The sequence below is a fragment of the Rhinopithecus bieti genome, unplaced genomic scaffold (assembly GCF_001698545.2).
Source record: "Rhinopithecus bieti isolate Rb0 unplaced genomic scaffold, ASM169854v2 scaffold_2294, whole genome shotgun sequence".
Taxonomy (NCBI): Eukaryota; Metazoa; Chordata; class Mammalia; order Primates; family Cercopithecidae; genus Rhinopithecus; species Rhinopithecus bieti.
This window is the reverse complement of record NW_016803705.1, coordinates 1,034,486-1,052,811: the sequence shown is the minus strand read 5'-3', so window position 1 is coordinate 1,052,811 and position 18,326 is coordinate 1,034,486. Positions and strand designations below refer to the sequence as shown.

General features: G+C 35.8%; 1 protein-coding gene across 1 annotated transcript in view; it reads right to left on the bottom strand.

The window, feature by feature from the left end:
* Nucleotides 1–7,090: 7,090 nt before the first annotated feature.
* The window catches only part of TBC1D19 (TBC1 domain family member 19), a 169,498-nt gene continuing 158,262 nt past the window's right edge, over nucleotides 7,091–18,326 (bottom strand). Inside the window, 3 exon segments of the mRNA XM_017851922.1 lie at nucleotides 7,091–7,298; nucleotides 8,296–8,366; nucleotides 13,659–13,774. Of these exon segments, the coding sequence (XP_017707411.1) occupies nucleotides 7,224–7,298; nucleotides 8,296–8,366; nucleotides 13,659–13,774 (262 nt within the window). The 3' untranslated portion in view covers nucleotides 7,091–7,223.

The window sequence follows — 18,326 nt, the reverse complement described above, 5'->3', positions numbered from 1 at the left end:
TATTTATTTTGAGACAGAGTCTCACTCTGTCCCTCAGGTCGAAGTGTGGTGGCACAACCTCAGCTCACTGTAACCTTCATCTCCCCGGTTCAAGTGATTCTCCTGCCTCAGCCTCCCGAGTAGCTGGGATTACAGGCATGTGCCACCATATCCAGCTAATTTTTTTTTTTTTTTTTTGTATTTTTAGTAGAGACGAGGTTTCACCATGTTGGCCAGACTGGTCTCGAGCTCCTGATCTCAAGTGATCTGCCCACCTTGGCCTCCCAAAGTGCTGAGATTACAGGCGTGAGCCACCGTGCCCATCCTCCCCTATTGTTTTATACCTAAATTGGCCAAACTCTTGTTTATAAATATTGAAAATATTTGTTACACTTTTCAAGAAATAAGTACATTTCCTTTAAACTTAGGTGAGCTGCAACACTTCTGTATTCAATTGCAAGTTCTAGTCAGTGAATAAGGAAAGAAAAAGAGTATACGTATTTGAAAGGAACCAAATTTTATTTATTTATGGATGACATACTGTATATCTGGAAAATTCCAGGGAGGCTACAAAAAAGGATAGTAGAAGTAGTAAGCTTAGCAAGGTCTCAGGATGCAAGGTCAATATAAAATATCAATTGTATTTTACATTGTAATAACAAAAGATTGGAAATTAAAATAAAAATATCATTATTTAAATACAATAGCATCAAAAAATGTGAAAGAAGTAGGGATAATTTTAACAAAATATGTGAAAGAATTGTACGCTGAAAACTACAAAAGATTACTTTTGTAGTAATCTTTCGTAAAATTAAAGCAGTTCTAAATAAATAGAGAGATACACCATGTTTATGGATTGGAGGACTCAACATTGTTAAAGATATCAATTATTTCCAGACTGATCTATTGAGCCAGTGCTATCTCAATAAAATCAAAGCAGACTTTTACTTATTTTGGTGCAGATTAAAAAGTTCTTTAGAAATACGAAGAAGCTAGAATGCCCAAATAATTTTAACATACGTGAATAAAGTTAAGAGGACTTACACTACCTGATTTCAAGATTTACTATAAAACTACAAAAATCAAGAGAGTGCAATATTGAAATTAGGTTAGAAAAAAATTCATGAACAGAATAGAGGGTCCAGAAACAAGCCCATATACATAATCAGTTAATTTTATACAAAGGTAGTGATGTAAAAGGGAAAAGACAGTCTCTTCACAAATGGCTTATATTCATGTGCAAAAACAAAACCTCAACCCTTAACTTGCACCATACACAAAAATTAACTTGGAAAAAAAGGGATCATAAACCTAAATGCATGAGTTAATCTTTAAAGTTTCTAGAAGAAAACAGAGGGAAAACAAATCTTTGTGACTTTGACTTAAGCAAAGAGTTCTTGGAGAGGAAGCAAAAAATATAAACCATAAAAGAAAAAAACAGATAAATTGAAACTGAACAAAATTAAAACTTTTTCTCTTTAAAAGACAGTTAAGAATATTAACTATCTCATAGTTAAGAAAATTAACTCTCCTATAGGCTGGGAGAAAATTTTGCAAATCATATGCTGCATCCAGAATAAAGACTCCTTACAACTTTGCTTTGAGACAAGGTCTCACTCTGACATCCAGGCTGGAATGCAGTGGCGGGATCACAGCTCACTGCAGCCTTAACTTCTAGCCTCAAGCTATCCTTCCACTTCAGCATCCCACCCCCACCCCCAGTAGCTGAAATTACAGGTGTGCGCCACCATGACTGGTTAATTTTTTTGTAGGGACGTGGTTTTATCATGTTGCCCAAGCTGGTCTTGAACTCCTGGTCTCAAGCCATCTGCCTGCCTTGGCCTTCCAAAGTGCTGGGATTATAGGTGTGAGCCACCACACCCAGCCTATAACTTAGTAAGATCATTGATTTAAAATGGACAAAAGATTTGAACAGATACTTTATAAAAGAATATGTATAAATGGCAAATAAGTATGAAAATATGCTCATTAGGAAAATACAAATTAAAACCACTTATTAGAATGACTAATATGACAACACCAAGTGTTGGTAGTAAGGATTGGGAAATACGAACTCATATACTGTTGGTGGCAATGTAAAACAGTAGAACCACTTCAGAAGAGTGTGGAGGCCTCCTTCTAAGTTAAACACGTGCTTACACATAACCCAGAAATCCTACTCCTAAGGTATTTACCCCAGATAAATGAAGATACATGTCCACATGAAGGCTTGTGCACAAATGTTTATAGTAGCTGTATCCATAATACACCCAAACTGAAAACAACATGAATGTACATTAACAATGGTAAATAAACAAATTGTGAAATACTCATACAATGAAATCCTAGGCAGTAATAAAAAGGAATGAACTACTGATCACATAATATGGATGAATCTCAAAACATGCTGAGCAAAAGAAGGCAGACACAAAAAAGTACATATGGATGATTCCATTTACATGAAACTCTAGAAAAGATGAATCTAATCTTTTAGGGACAGAAGCAGATGAGTGGTTGGAGTGAATGTGTATATGGGGGATTGGATGGGGAGGGGCACAAAAGGAACTATTTTGGGTGATGGAAATGTTCTATACTTTGATGTGGTGGTGGTGACATGGGTATATACATTTGTTAAGGCTTATAGAACTGTACACTTAAAATGCATTTTATTTTACATAAAATATACATATAATTTTATTGTACATTAAATTATACCTTAATAAAGTTAACTTAAATGAAAAAAAAGAGTGACTGAACCATTTCATTTTTCCGTCTGAAAATATTCCTTCCTTTTGGACTTCCAAAGGCAACTCCACAAGTCAACTTGGTGGGTAAAAGAGCTGTGACACTGGATAGGCAAATTCCTTTATCAGTAAAATTAGTGAGTTAGAATAGATGACTTCATTTGTTCATTCAATAAACATTTACTAAAGCCTATTACGGGGCAAACACAATGCTAGATTCTAGAGATATATGGCTGAAAAAGAATCCAATTTTGTCCTCAGGGAGTCACAGTACAGTGGGAGTGAGGACAAACTAACTTGATTATAATACATCTCACGTATATGTAGGGGTTGAGGATTCATAAGAGAAGCAGTCTTCCCTGATGATGCAACACCTGAGATGGGTTTTGATGTACAAGTAACTTGAGTTAGGTAAAGAGGGAAGAGAAGGCATTCTAAGCAAAGGAAGCCGTAAGGGCAAAGGGCCAAAGGCAAAATATGTACCTTGTATTAGGTACTTCGAGTAGTTCGGTAGGTCTGAAATATACAATTTTTCCTTGTAAGGTCATGGTTGTGTCTTGATTAGAAGAAGTTAAAATATATACTACTCTAGTTTGAGCAGTGTGTAGACAGGAGTTCTATACAAAATAATGATACCCCTATTATTGTGCATCACCTAAAAGGAAAATAACTGCCATCAATTAGCATCCTTTTTGTTGCAAAGAAAATCCTTTGGGTCTTGTAAAAAAAAAACAGTTCAGAGGTAGACTGGTGCAGCACGATCTGGGGATCAACAAGGCCAAAAGAGCAGCTTTTCCTTCTCTCCATTCCTAGACTGCAGCAGCTACACACCCTACATTCTTTTTCATATCTAGCTTCCCTGAAAGATTAAACCAAAGCTTCCTAATTAAGTTTCACTAACTCCCACTGGTCTCAGATTTTGCGTTGGTCCTGAAGCAATCCCCTTGGCCAGAGGACAATACATGGTGACTACTTGGCTAGGACCCAGTGGTCCTGGGGATGCAAGTCAGCCTCACCTGATGCACATGGGGGAAGGGGTAGATCGCTAAAGAAAAATCAGAACATTTGTGGAAGAAGGAAGACTAGATACAAAGGAGAAATTATGTTTTATAGAAAACAGATCCCAACAATTTCTGAGTAGGTCAAGGGATACAGACATATATGGACAAATTTCTGCTTGCATCTTCCACATTTAGGATAGACAAGTCAATGAAAACTGCCTTCAGAATAAAGTGACAAAATCAGAACACATATCCAAAAAGCTATCAGTTAATACTATAAGCATCACATGAGTGGATGAACAGTTTTATGAGAACAAGGAGAAGGGCATAATTAATTTAATTTACAGGTTCCATGATATCTTCACAACAGAGAAAAATTTTTGAGGGAGGCCTTGAGAAATGGAGAAGATTTTGGCAGAAACAAAATGAAGAGCCATATCTGGTTGAGAATCAGCATGGAACCTAGTGAGGCTGAAGTACAGGATAATGGATCACTGTGGGAATATAAGAATGAAAAGGTCAAGCAGTGAAGACTTTTTCCTGTTATGCTACAGAGCCTAGCCTTTATCCTTTAAGCAATGAGAAGCTGTTGAGTTTTTCAAGCATAGAAGTGGCACAATCAAATCTGCATTCAGAGAACTATAGGACTAAACTAGACTAGACACTTCTTAATGCAAGAAGGAAGGAGATAAATCTGGGGGGAGAGATAAAGCCAAATTCTGAAGTAGAAGGCTGAGACAACTCAAGCTTAATGGTCTCTATTTTCCCTGCAAAATAGGAGGAGAGAGCACATACTGAGTGTGGGGTGTTGCGAAGTTAAGACAAGCTGGAAATTTCAATTAGCCAGAACATTGCATTACCAAAGCATTCTCAACAAAACCATTTTTCAATAAACTCTTCCATACTATAAAGTCATAACATATCACATTAGTGGGTGAACTGACAGCCTGAAGAACTGCCTATTAGGCTACACCAATGCCAATGTATCACTATTCACTCCAATCTTTGTAATCACTGGCAGAGCAGTTGTGAAGGGGGTGTCAGGGGTTGGGAAGAGATGGCACAGGAGGATGCAAGAGAAAGAAAGTCAAATGAGGGAGCCTAAGGAGGCGTGGTTAAAGATGGAGTGGACAGGTCTGGCGTGGTCACTCACGCCTATAATCCCAGCACTTTGGGAGGCTGAGGCGGGTGGATCACTTGAGGTCAGGAGTTCAAGACCTGGCTGGCTGACATGGTGAAAACCTGTCTCTACTAAAAATACAAAAAATCAGCCAGGTGTTATGGTGCATGCCTGTAGTCCCAGCTACTTGGGAGGCTGAGGCAGGAGAGTCACTTGAACCCAGGAGGTGCAGGTTGCAGTGAGCCGAGATCGCATCACTGCACTCCAGCCTGGGTGACAGAGCCAGACTGCGTCAAACAAAACAAAACAAAACAAAACAAAAAATAGCGTGGGTAAGGCAGCCCGATGACCCTCAGTGCAGTGTTTTAACAAGCAGACAAGCTTGGCAGAGAGGGGTCTGGGGAAGCAGCAAAGTGGGTGGTTGTCAACCAGGTCTGGCTTTGGGATTCAGATTCAGATCTACTGCCTAGAGCCACCTGTTTCAAATGCAAGGATCTGCTATGGCATGGTCCATTCATTTTTACAAAAAGACAGAGTCTTAAATTATCAGGTTAAATGATAGAAATGCTAATGAAATTGTACAGTCTTCATCTATCATCTTCTACTACTTGTCCTTAAAACGTCATATACAAACTAAGTACCAACAATATCCTTCATTTGCTTGGTGCTTTGCAGTTTTAAAAATTACTTTCAAATATAGTATTTTCTTATTTGGTCCTACAGGTCCTTACCTACCTGTAAGGTAAACGGAGCAGATACAATAATTTTCTACCATTTGTTACCAGTCCCTCAACCCCAATGACAGATAAGAGAGCTTAAATTATCTAGGGATTTACAGGGGAACCAAAATTCCCCCATCTGAGGACCAGAATTCTCCAGTCTAGTGTACTAGACTATTACATTGCCTCTTTAAAAAAAGCTAATGCATATTCTCCTAAAGAAAAAAGTCAAAGATGGGCATGTCTGTATGCACGTGAACCAGATCATTTAAAACTCACTCTCTTCCTAATATTTAGCCATTTTCTGAGTAGATAATAGTCATGGGTGTGTGCTTGTCCTGTCAATGTACAATCGGAAACAAAGAATGGCAAAGCATAGGATTATAACTGCATCACCTTCAAAAGCAATAAAATGGGATTTATTAAGAATCAATCATGGAATAAATTATTATTCAGCTCTTAGGAAATCAACAAGCATTTTTCCTAATATATACCGCCAAAATAAAAGACTCATAAAATACATTTGGGTAAAAATAAAATTCTAGGCAATCAATAAGAGTATCAATCTACTGATTTACAGTTTTAGTGAAGTGATCAGCATCTTAAATTTGAAACTAAAATCAAAGGACAATAGTTTTCAGACTTTTCCCCACATACTTTTCCTCCATATTACAGAAATGGTAGGTCTTTAGGAAGTAATACAAAATAAGACCCTTCACTTATAATAAAGCCCAAAATAAGGCTGATGCCTTGCATAATGTCTGCAGTTTAGAATGAATGCCTACTACCTACTTTTAATCTCTCTCAGGGGCTCTGCCCCAGAAGTATATCTTGTGAAATCAAGCTTCAGCAAAAGTGAATGTGGTTTTGACTCCTCATTCTCTTGGGTGTCTTCCATGTATAGTTACAAAGTAACAGAAGCTGGCAACAGGCCTTGGCAATGTCAAGTCTTCTAAGCAAGAGAATGAAAGTTGAGAAGTGAAAAGGGATCAACTATAATTTTCTGACTTTCAGAGAGTCAAGCATAAAATATTGCCAGATGGAGACAATTGTATTCGACCTTCCCCAGTAGAGATGTTTAAAGAGAGAAATAAAATGGAGAGAAATGTAGAAAATCCCTGGGGTGTAAAAAGTTGCTTAAAACATCATTTAAGCAATTTTGAATTCCTACTTAAAACATTATCTTTTTCAAGTGTAATCACACCCTACTCCACCCCTGGCTCTGAGTGAAGAGCAATTTATGAGATAAAACAATACATTATCTAGAGATAAATTTATAAACTGACATAAAAGAATTATCCAAGAAGCTACATTACCTCTTGAAGTTTATTACAGTATCTTTAGTTCTTATTGCATATATTATTACATGCCATTTACAAGTCAGGATTATATATATATTATAATATTATATATATAATGCTCAATTTAGCAGAAGTTGTGTTTATTGCTTCTCTCTTGAAAATCAGCAGCATGCGATGCAATATTTGGTGCAGAGTTATTGTTTCAAAAAGTGAGAAACTACTTAGGTTTAACTGAAGAGGGAACATGATCTTTATTGGCTTATATGCAAAGTTTCATTTTGGTTTTATGCAGAGTTTGCATAGTTCATGATTTGTTTCTAATGAAAAACTAGATGTGTTATCAGTGACTGTGAAGAAGATCAGGTGACAGTAGCAAACAGAAAAATTTGAAGAAGAGGCATTACTTTTAAAGTAGAAAGGTCAGCAAGAACTGCCTGAAACAAAAAATAAAAAGAATTATTAATAGCAAAGCGAAGTCTATGAAATAAAGTAAACATAATTACTATGTAATTTTGACACTAAGCTCTTCTTTGGATTTGTCCTAAATCTTAGTACTAAAGCTACAACTTTCTTAACTACCATTAAGATATTCTCTTTTCAGAATATCTTAATGGTAGTACATGTGCAAATGCTAAAACGTGCTGTAGAAAATAACCTGGATGTTAGCCTCAGTCTTCTTCAAATATACAAGGTAGCAAGAGTTTATAACAGGTTTAACATTTCAACTTGCTTCTATAAATAAGCGTACATTATGATTCCTAGTCCTGTTATTCTAGTGTAAGGACTGACTGACTGCAGGAAGTCATTTTGAGATGGAACTAATGTTTATTCAGTTGTAAGATGCATAAACATCCTCTTCCCTTTAAACAAAAATGCAGGCAGCTATTTTAAGGAAAAATTTATATTTCTGTGAAAGATAACAAATAGAATAATACAGTAAGCACTATTTAATTGAACCATATTTCAGGTATAAATTATATCACCGAAAAGAAATCAATTTTAAATAATTAACTCACAATTTTAAATAACCAAAAAAGCCCATGTATCTTCACTATATCACCCAAATACATGCTCTTTAACTCTCTCAAGTAATTTTCCTTCTGTGAAAATAATGCATCGACATGAACAATAAAAAAATGCAACATAAACCCCAATTGTTTCTACTAAAATTACTAGGTATCTGGTTTCCCATATGGTTATAATGGTTTCCTATAATAATCTTGTTTATTACTCTTTCATAAGAAGATTTTTCTCAAGTAATTAAAGAAATCTGAATCCTTAAGTATTATTAGCTCATAACTTAACAGGTTTTACCCGAGTTAAAAAATCTGGCTACAAGTAATGCGTGTCCTATGCATCAGACACTAAAATGACAGCCTGGCAATCCCTCAGAAACTATTTCCATCCCATCTGAGTGAAACTTATCCTTACTTCAGCTGCAGCCAGTGATGTCACCTCCATCAGGTTCACTGCTCGGAAAGCAAACACGGCAGCTGCCAGCACTGAAAAAGAATGCACACTATTTCAACTGTTCGCCTACTCATCAGCCCGGCACGGTTACTGCTATGCTAAGCCCAAAACCCACTGCACGGAAATTCAGAACTAGTGCTTTACACAACCGACCACATCCCTGCATTCTGAGTTAAGGTCTTATGATGAACAGAAATTGTCTGCTCTAGAGAACAGTGACTGATGGCCAAACTGAACACCATGGTTTTGAGAAAAGAAAATTCAGTGTTCTTTAAAAGGCCATTTTATAAGTTATTTCTTTCAAACCTACAACTGAAACCATTTTAAAATGGCATGAAGATCTAATGAGTCTTTTTTTTTTTTTTTTTTTTTTTTTTTTTTATAGAGATGGGGTCTTACTATGTTGCCTAGGCTGGTCTTGAATTCCTGGGCTCAAGTGATCGTCCTGCCTCACCCTTCCAAAGTGCTAGGATTACAGGGGTGAGCCACTATGCCTGGCCTAATGACTGTCTTACTGATTAAGGTTTATTTTGGTGCAGGTATTTCTTCCTAATGTTGTAGAGAGGCTTCTGAAATGTTATATGGAGGCTGAATTTTTAAATAGATGTTTCATATGTACCAAGGAGGTATCCTGATAGAAACGTGGCTTTAAAGCCTTTTCTTAAAAAATATTTTTATAATTTTTCATTATATTTTTATACACAGCACTGACTTTCTTAGAGTTTCACAAATGGATATATCTGTATGGAGGGCTGCTGTGGGATTGATACTGACATTTAATTTAATGTTGGCTACAGGAAAAAAGATGTGAAACTTCAAAAAAATCCAAACATTACAAGACAACTTAAAGATCAATAATATACATTAAGTAGAAAACAACACTGGAGGCCAGGCATGGTGGTGCACACCTGTAGTACCAGCTAACTGGGAAGCTGAGGCAGGAGAAGTGTCTTGAGCTCAGGAGTTTGATAGCCTGGGCAACATGGCAAAAACCTGTCTCTTAAAAAAAAATTAAAAACAGTATTTGGATTATTGTTTCCATTAAACATATGCACATGGAAAAAGAGCAATGCTAACATGCAAAACTTATATAACCTACCGTAAAACTCCATGTGAGGGAGTGAGTCATAAACAATAGAAGGACCCATTTAAAAGGCAGGTGACCCTGACAAGGAGATGGTACTGCTTGGAGCTAACTCTTGACTTATCTCCTTTTCTCTCCATCACCAGTAATGGTAGTGGATTCTCTACCCAACAAGTCATTGAAGTTTAGGAAATTAATGGTAAGAAATATTCAAAATACTGGGCACAGTGACTCATGTCTGCAATCCCAGTGCTTTGGGAGGTTGAGACAGGAGGATTGTGTGAGCCTAGGAGTTGAAGACCAGACTGGAAAACAAAGCAAGACCCTGGTGTCTAAAAAAAATTTTAAAAATAAGCCAGGCATGGTGGTGCATGCCTGTAGTCCCAGCTACTTGGGAGACTGAGGCAGAGGAATGCTTGACCCAGGAGTTCTAGGCTGTAGTGAGCTATGCTTGTGCCACTGTGCTCTAGCCTGGGTAACAGAGTGAGACCTTGTCTCAAAAAAAACAAACAAAAAAACCCCCCCAAAAAACGAAAAAGAAATATTCAAAATTATTTGGAAGACTGGTTCCTAGGTATACTGCATACCTAATGCAAACACATATATTTTTTAAAATACATTTTTACAAAGAGAATAAGTAATTCTCATACCAATTCTGTGAGTTAAATACTATTAATAGTCCATTTTACTAATATAGAGAGTGAAGCACAGTGAGTGGGGTGACACGTAGAAAATAGTAAAGCCAATACTCAACCTTGGCTCTGGAGTTGTGCATCTAACCACTATGTGAAGACACTATTGAGGCTGAAAGTAAGCAGCAACCACTCATCTCTGACATGATAATTTGTGTGCTTTCCTAAGAATCATTGGCTCTGCTGTCTATCAGAATGACTTTCCAGAGATGGCATGAGGGATGTGGCTACAGTGGTCCTGGTCATTGTGCCTGAGGAACAGAAGTCAGCAGCAAGGCCTCTTAATTTCCCCAGATAAAGGCCAAGTGCAACCAGTGACTGGGAAGCACAGGCACTTTTCTAAGGGACAAGAGATTTTGGACAGTTGGGCAAAAAAGCATTAGAACTCCTTAGAGAGAAAATTCTGGAGAAAAAGATGGGAATGGTAACATGTTAAAAAGTCAGGTCAGCTGCAGTTAGTGAATATGTAACAGGAGATACAAGAGATCTGCAACAAAGGATTTACTCCTTAACTGAAATGGAGAAAACATGAATACTTTAAAGTCACTGAGTTTCATGTTTACAAGAATATCAAAGAAAACTATTTCTGTAGACCAGCAATTTTTTATAGCTTCCTAATATCTGGAATAATATTTTGTATAGTGCAGGCATTTTAGCAGTTAAAGAATATGATTACTACTTCCTTTTTTGTATATAATTGAACATAGTTGCTGAAAGCTTGACAGGCTGGCCAAATTTTCTGCTCCAGCAGGAAAGAGTTTTACATAGTGGAAAACTGTTTCTCCAAAGGTAGATAAGAAGGGGAAAAACAGCAGTTCACTAATTGACCTCAGCATCCAAAATGCTTATGTGCTCATAACCTTTATTTATCTTGGTGTCACATCACAGAAGTTCCTTTCCATCTGCTTCATGTTTGGTTTGCCCAGCCCTTCCACAGGACAGGCTTGTTTGTCAAGGGAGGAAAGGTCTACACTTTGGGATATTTTCAACTGAAATTATGCTTCATATGAAATATAGAGGCTCTAATATTTTCTTTTGGTCTTACTACTTTAATTCTAAGCAATTCTATCAAGAACATTAAGATAACTTTGCTTTAAACTGTTCTTCAAAAGGCTCTAATTAATTCACAATTAAAGCCAGTGACATTTATGAAAATATTTCTCAAGACTGCATAGTAATCCACTTGATCAGAAAAAGGTGGTTCCAAAATACTCATACCAAAGGTATATGAAATAATCAAAATAATTTATATAAATTTACATGAAATTATTTACCCTGTGGTTCTTTATCTGAATTCCATGGTAGGGGAGCTTCCTTCAGTCTAGTTCCATTTCTAGATGTTCCAGAATTCTTCCCTGTAGATTTTTTTAAAGCACTCAGGGAAAATGGGTGGAAGCAATAATGCAGACTACATTTCTACCTATTCTTCAGTAACCTTTTCATTAATTATTGAGCTCACAGAAGAGTGCCTGGCTTAGAGCAAATACCCAAATTCAACATACATTTATTTCTCTGTTCCTTCAGTTTGCTAGGGGGTGATAAGGCACAGAATGAGAGAATTTAAATTGAAAGAGGGCTGGAAGGTTTTCTAATTCAACATTTCTTTCAAGGTAGGAAACCTCTTGACCCTTCACATCACAGTTAAAGAACCTATTCTACGTTTTGAAAGTCCTAATTATTAAAAAGTATTTTCTTATACTGAGCCCTCCTTTTAAACATGCTTTAATGTCTCTTTAAAATGATACTGAGTGCTATACACAGTACTCTTCAAATTCTCTGGTACACTCAGAGGACAGACATTTGGTTAAAAGTCTACAATTCTTTCACTTGAGAAATGACAGGAGAAAACAAGGCTACTTAGCCTGGAAAATAGAAGACTTTGGGGACAGGCAAAAATGTGAGAGTAGAGAAAACATGATAATTACCTTGGTTTAACAGGAGTACATTTTAATGAGCCATATTATCCAGAAATGAAATGGGCCACCAGGTAAGGCAGGGATTGCCCAATACTGAAGTGTCCCAACAGAGGATAAGAACAGCTCGTAAACAATGTTTAGAAAAAGTTATACTCAACAATCTTGAGGATTCCTTCTCTTGCTAGATTATATATGTTACTGCCATTCAGCCAAAAGAAATGAGGGCAGACCATTATTTCCTAACTCATATTTGTACAGGTTTTTTAAAAAATTGAGAGAGAAGAAAACTAGAAGTTGCTAAAAATATTAATCAGTGATATCTCTCATTATACCAGGGTAACTACCACCCAGGGACATATGCTACCCAGTATCTGTAACTCTAGACTTCTCAGCATTCAAGAATATGTGAAGGCTGGGCGTGGAGGCTTACACCTGTAATCCCAGCACTCTGGGAGGCCGAGGTGGGTGGATCACTTGAGGTCAGGAGTTTCAGACCAACCTGGCCAACATGGTAAAACCCCGTCTCTACTAAAAATACAAAAATTACCTGAGTGTGGTGGCAGGCACCTGTAATCTCAGCTATTCAGGAGGTTGAGGAGGGAGACTCACTTTAACCCAGGAGGTAGAGGTTGCAGTGAGCCAAGATTATGCCACTGTACCCCAGCTTGGGCGACAGAGTGAGAGTGTCTCAAAAACAAACAAACAAACAAAAAAACCCGAATATGTTAATATGGTAACTAGAGAATCTTCCTATCATATTCTTCTTCAACTAAGCTTTATTTCCACAGCAGCCCAGAGAGGTGATTTTATAATGCTATCAATTTAAGGTATAGAAACATTCTGCCAACTTTTCTGATTCCTATCTATTGTGAAAACATTGTAATTATTATTTGAATATCCTGATAATCTCAATAATAAAATAATTGAGTCTATTGTGTACAAGGGAAGCAAAATAATAGAATTAATTAGAAATATATGCCCTCTTTGTAATCATATAATTGCCTTGGGCATACATCTGTTGTAAGAACTGCTTAATTATTAAATAAAAGATAAATTTGTGACTTCTTGAAAAAAAGATGAAATAGTTTTTGGCCTGAGAGAATAAAAGGGGAAACTCAGCCACCAGGGAAGAAGTCAGAGACTGTTAGCAAAAAGGAAAAGGTTTTAACTTCATTTATAAACAGACACAGAAGAGCTGAGGTTTCAGCCATGCAGGGAGGCTTAGCCTCAGTTTGGATCTTAGGTGTTGAGATGGGGCATAGAACAGACTGCTAAGGTAGCAGGGGAGTTCAGAGTAGAAGGGAAATATATCTACATGCTGCTGCACAGATCTCATAGGTGCTGGGAGATAGTGAGACCTAGCTGGACTAAAAGGGGAGACGGAAAGGGAAGGGAAAATGAACTTTCCTGGGAGCTGGGAAGAAAGAGAAGTAGGCTGGTATTGTGCAATAACACAAAAATATCAAGACTGCAGTTTTTGTTGGTACTTATCTTCAAAGCCAGATATATCTATTAATTGTTCATGCATTAGAAATGACAAATAAATTCCAGTTACAGATGGTGAATGTTAGGAAGAAAAGGGACCTTATTATAGAAACAGCATGTGTTTTACAAACAAGCATTTATTCTTACCAGCAAGAATTTCCAGAGAGTTGTATCCTAGGATTCTATCCCATAAAAGCAAGAGCTGATCTGTAGCTAAGTATCCAGAGAAAGCTCGAACCATCCACTTAAATGATATACGAAGTCTATAAGCAAGGAAAAATAAAAATTAATTTACCACTGAAATTTTTTCTTATGAAAATGCAATATCAGAAGAACCCAACCAATTCTATTGTTAAGGTAACTCTTTCAAGAGTCTTAGAAATAACCTGGGCATTTAAAACTTAAGTACTTTCTTGAAATCTGCAAAAGTTCAGTGATGAGAAACCACAAGTCCTCAAATTAGTGGTCTCAAAGTATTAAGAGGAAAAATTACACATGCTGGGTCCTCCTTTATTCTAGAGGTCAGCCTTTATAAAACCCACTTCTACATTCTGTTTTTTAGAGTGTATAATACTTAGCTATCAATGAGCTGACCTTCTGATAGCCTTAACAATTCCAGGCAATCCAAAATAATTTGAATTTTTATTCAAAATACTTGAAAGATTGTTCAATGCCTTCATATTTTCTCAATTTAATAAATTATTTTCTACATTTCAGTCAAATGGCTATATAGGATGAATAAAATAAAATAACAAGTATAAGGACAAAAACAGTTTTAAAGCTATGAGACATTAGAAACAGATTTCTGATTTCAAACTCTTCATTTTAGTTAGGAGGTTATAGAACTCTGAAGGATCAGCCAGAAAATTCAATTAAATTCTATTTCACTAAAAAAATTCTAAGATGTATGAGATCTCACTACTTACAAGTAGGTTATGTTACAATAACAATTTATCTTTGAAATCAGGAAATGAACTCTTTGGCCCTGGTGCTTTAAGAGATCAACTAGTTCCTCACATTTCTGTATTATCTATTAGCATCTAATATCATTTGACTGTCCCTGACAGGTGCTAGCCAAACTGTTTGCTGGAATTATCCTATTGTGTCAACAAACATCTGTGCTATTCTCTTAAAAGACAGAAAAGGACCCAGAGGTTGCCTTGGTTGGTGTCACTGTATTAATTATCTTAAGACTGAAAAAGATTCTCAAGTTTCAGAAATTCCTCAATACTGTCTAACTATTGTTCTAATATAACAAAGTACATGTAGGCACTAGTATTGACTAATTAAGCTTTTTGGGTGGTCTTAGAATATCTCTTTATATATACAAAAGAAACTTTGGGCCACTGGAATTTTAATAACTTACAAAATACATTTGAATTTAAAGTCAAAATTATTAACTTCAGCTAGCTTCATTTTACTCAAATTCTCATACTGTCATATTTGAGGAATAGTGCCACACATCCCCACCCACCATTATAGAAATAACATAGCATAGCTTTTTAGAAATAAAGTTTATTGTGCTATAATTTATGTATAGTCGTCCCCCCATGGTTTCACTTTCTGTGGTTTCAGTTATCCATAGCCAACTGTGGTCACCAACAGTCCAAAAATATTAAATGAAAAATTCCAAAAATAATCCATAAATTTTAAATTGTGTGCTGTTCTCTGGTGAAAGCTCGCACGGTCCCACTCCAGACATGAATCATCACTTTGTCCAGTGTATCCATGCTGCACATGCTACCCACACGTTAGTCACTTAGAAGCCGCATTGGTTATCAGGTTGACTGTCCTGGTATCACAGCCCCTGTGTTCAAGTAACCCTTATTATTATTATTTTTTACTTAATAATGGCCCCAAAGAGTAAGAGTAGTGATGCTTGTATATTGTTATAATTGTTCTATTTTATTATTAGTTATTGTAAATCTCTTGCTGTGCCTAATTATAAACTGAACTTTATCATAGTTAAGTTTATATAGGGAAAAACATCATGGTGTATATATAGGGCTCAGTACTATCCACAGTTTCAGGCATCCACTGGGGGTCTTGAAATATATCTCCCACAGATAAGGGGAAACTACAGTATAGTAGAAATTACCCTTATTAGTGTACAGTTCAATATGTTTTGTATGAAGAAGAACCAGATGAAAATTGTAGAACTGAAAATACAATAACCGAAAACCACACAAAAACATCTCACTAGATGGGATCCGATAGTAAAACGAGAATGATGGAGGAAAGAGACAGAGAATTTGACTATAGATCAGTAGAAAATGTTCAATCTACACCATACAGAAAAAGTAGAAAAAGTGAAGGGCTGTGTGTGGTGATGGCTGTAATCCCAGTGCTTTGGGAGACTGAGGCAGGAGGGATACTTGAAGCCAGGAGTTTGAGACCAGCCTGAGCAACAAAGCAAGAACCTGTCTCTATGGAAAAAAAAAAATAGACCTGCAAGGACTTGTGAGAAAATAATAAACTTTATTTTTCTTCATCTTCTTTTTTTCTTTTATATCAAAAGTTTCAACATTTGTGTCACTGGAATCCCAGAAGAAAAGAAGAATGAGTATGGTGCAGAAAAAAATATTTAAAGGAATAATGGGTCAAAACTTCCAAATTTGTCAAAAGACATAAACTTATAAATTCAAGCTTAGCAAACTCCCAACAGGATAAATCCAAAGAAATCTATGCCTAGATATATAATAATCAAAGTGGTGACAACTGAAAACAAAAATCTTGATAGTGGCCAGAGAAAAATAAGGATTGATATCATTTCTTCCTGAAGTGCTTGGTAGATTTTGTCAGTGAAGCCATCTAGGCCTGAAGTTTATTTGAAGGTAGAATGTGATTAATTAAAGAAGTATATTGGCTGGGTGCAGTGGCTCACGCCTATAATCCCAGCACTTTGGGAGGCCAAGGCAGGCAGATTGCCTGAGGTCAGGAGTCCAAGACCAGTCTGGCCAACATGGTGAAACCCCATCTCTACTAGAAGTACAAAAAAAAAAATTAGCCACACATGGTGGCATGCACCTATAATCCCAGCTACTTGGGAGGCTGAGGCAGGGTAATTGCTTGAACCAGGGAGCTGAGGTTGCAGTGAGCCGAGATCGCGTCACTGCACTCCAGCCTGGGTGACAGAGCAAGACTCCATCTCAAGAAAAAAAAAGAAAAAGAAGAAGCATATTGTAAACCTCATGGCACCCATCAAAACATACTTTAAAAAGTATAAAAATCTAATAGTGGAGATAAAATGGAATAAAAAAATGTTCAATTCAAAAGTAGGCAGAGAATGAGAAAAAAGGAATAAAGAGAACATGGAACAACTAAAAAAATTTAGCAAGATAGTTGATTTCAATTCAATAATATCAATTACATTAAATATAAATGGTATAAACACACCAATTAAGAAACAGACTGCCACATAGGAAGACTCAACTATACTTTCAACAAGAAACCCACTTAAAAAAAGATATTGATAATATGTTAAGTAAAAGAACAGAAAAGAATGTATCATGCAATTATAATTAAAAAAAGCTGGAATGGCTATATTAATATCAGACATAGTAGATTTATTACTAGGAATAAAACAGGACATTATATAATAATAAAGTGATCAATTCTCCTAAAAACAAAGCATTAAAATACATGAAGAAAAAAACAAATACAGCACTAAAGGAAGACATAGACAAAATCCACAATTATAATTAGAGCCTTTCACATTCCTCTTTCAATAATCAATAGAAAAAATAGACAGAAAATTAGTACGTGTATACAAGGTTTGAACATCATTATTAACAAACTTGATTTCCTTGACATTTATATGACATTCTGCCCAATACTTGCAGAATACAAAGTTTATTCAGGTGCACATGGACCAAGACAGATCATGTTCTGGATCCAAAAACAAACTTCAACACATTTAAAACAACTGAAATCATATGAAGCACGTTGTCTAACTGCAACAGAATTAAAACAGAAATAAACAAAAGAAAGATATCTTTCCAAATATTTAGAAATTAAACAACATACTTTTACATAACCCATATTCAAAGAGGAAACCACAGGAGAAATTACAAAACATTTCTAATTAAATAAAAATGAAAATATAACATATCAAAATTTGTTGGGTGGAGGTAAAGAGGTAATTTGAGGGAAATCTGTAACATTAATGCTTATATTAGAAAAAAAGAAAGGTCCCCAAATCAGTGATCTAACTTCCACCTCAAACAAGCAGAAAGACAAGAGCAAAATAAATCTAATGCAAGCAAAAAGAAGAAAATAATAAATATGAGTAGAAATAAATCGAAGCAGAAAAACAACAGAGAAAAAGAATCAATGGAACAAAAAACTGATTGTTTTAAAGATGAATAAAATTGATAAACCTGTAGCCAGAATAATCAAGAAAACATGGGAGAATATACAATTACTAATATCAGGAATGACAAAAATGATGTCACTACTAACCCTAGAAATATTAAAAAGGCTAAGCATAGAGAATAGTATGAATAACTTTGTTTATAAATATGATAACCTAGTAAAAGACATAAACTACTGAAGCTTATTCAAAAAGAAATAGATAACCCAAGTAGTCCTATATCTATTAAAGAAATTAAATTCAAAGTTAAAAGCTTCCAAAAGCTTCAGTTTTAAAAAATTGATTTCTACCTTGACAATTAGAATTTTTACAATTTTCCTATATAGGAATTTTAATGTTTATCATGTCATTGAAATAAATTTATTTCTTTTAATGAGTAAAGTATATAAATAGGTTGGAAAAAATATCATTTTAGTTTCTAGTAATGAACTAAATGTCTTCAT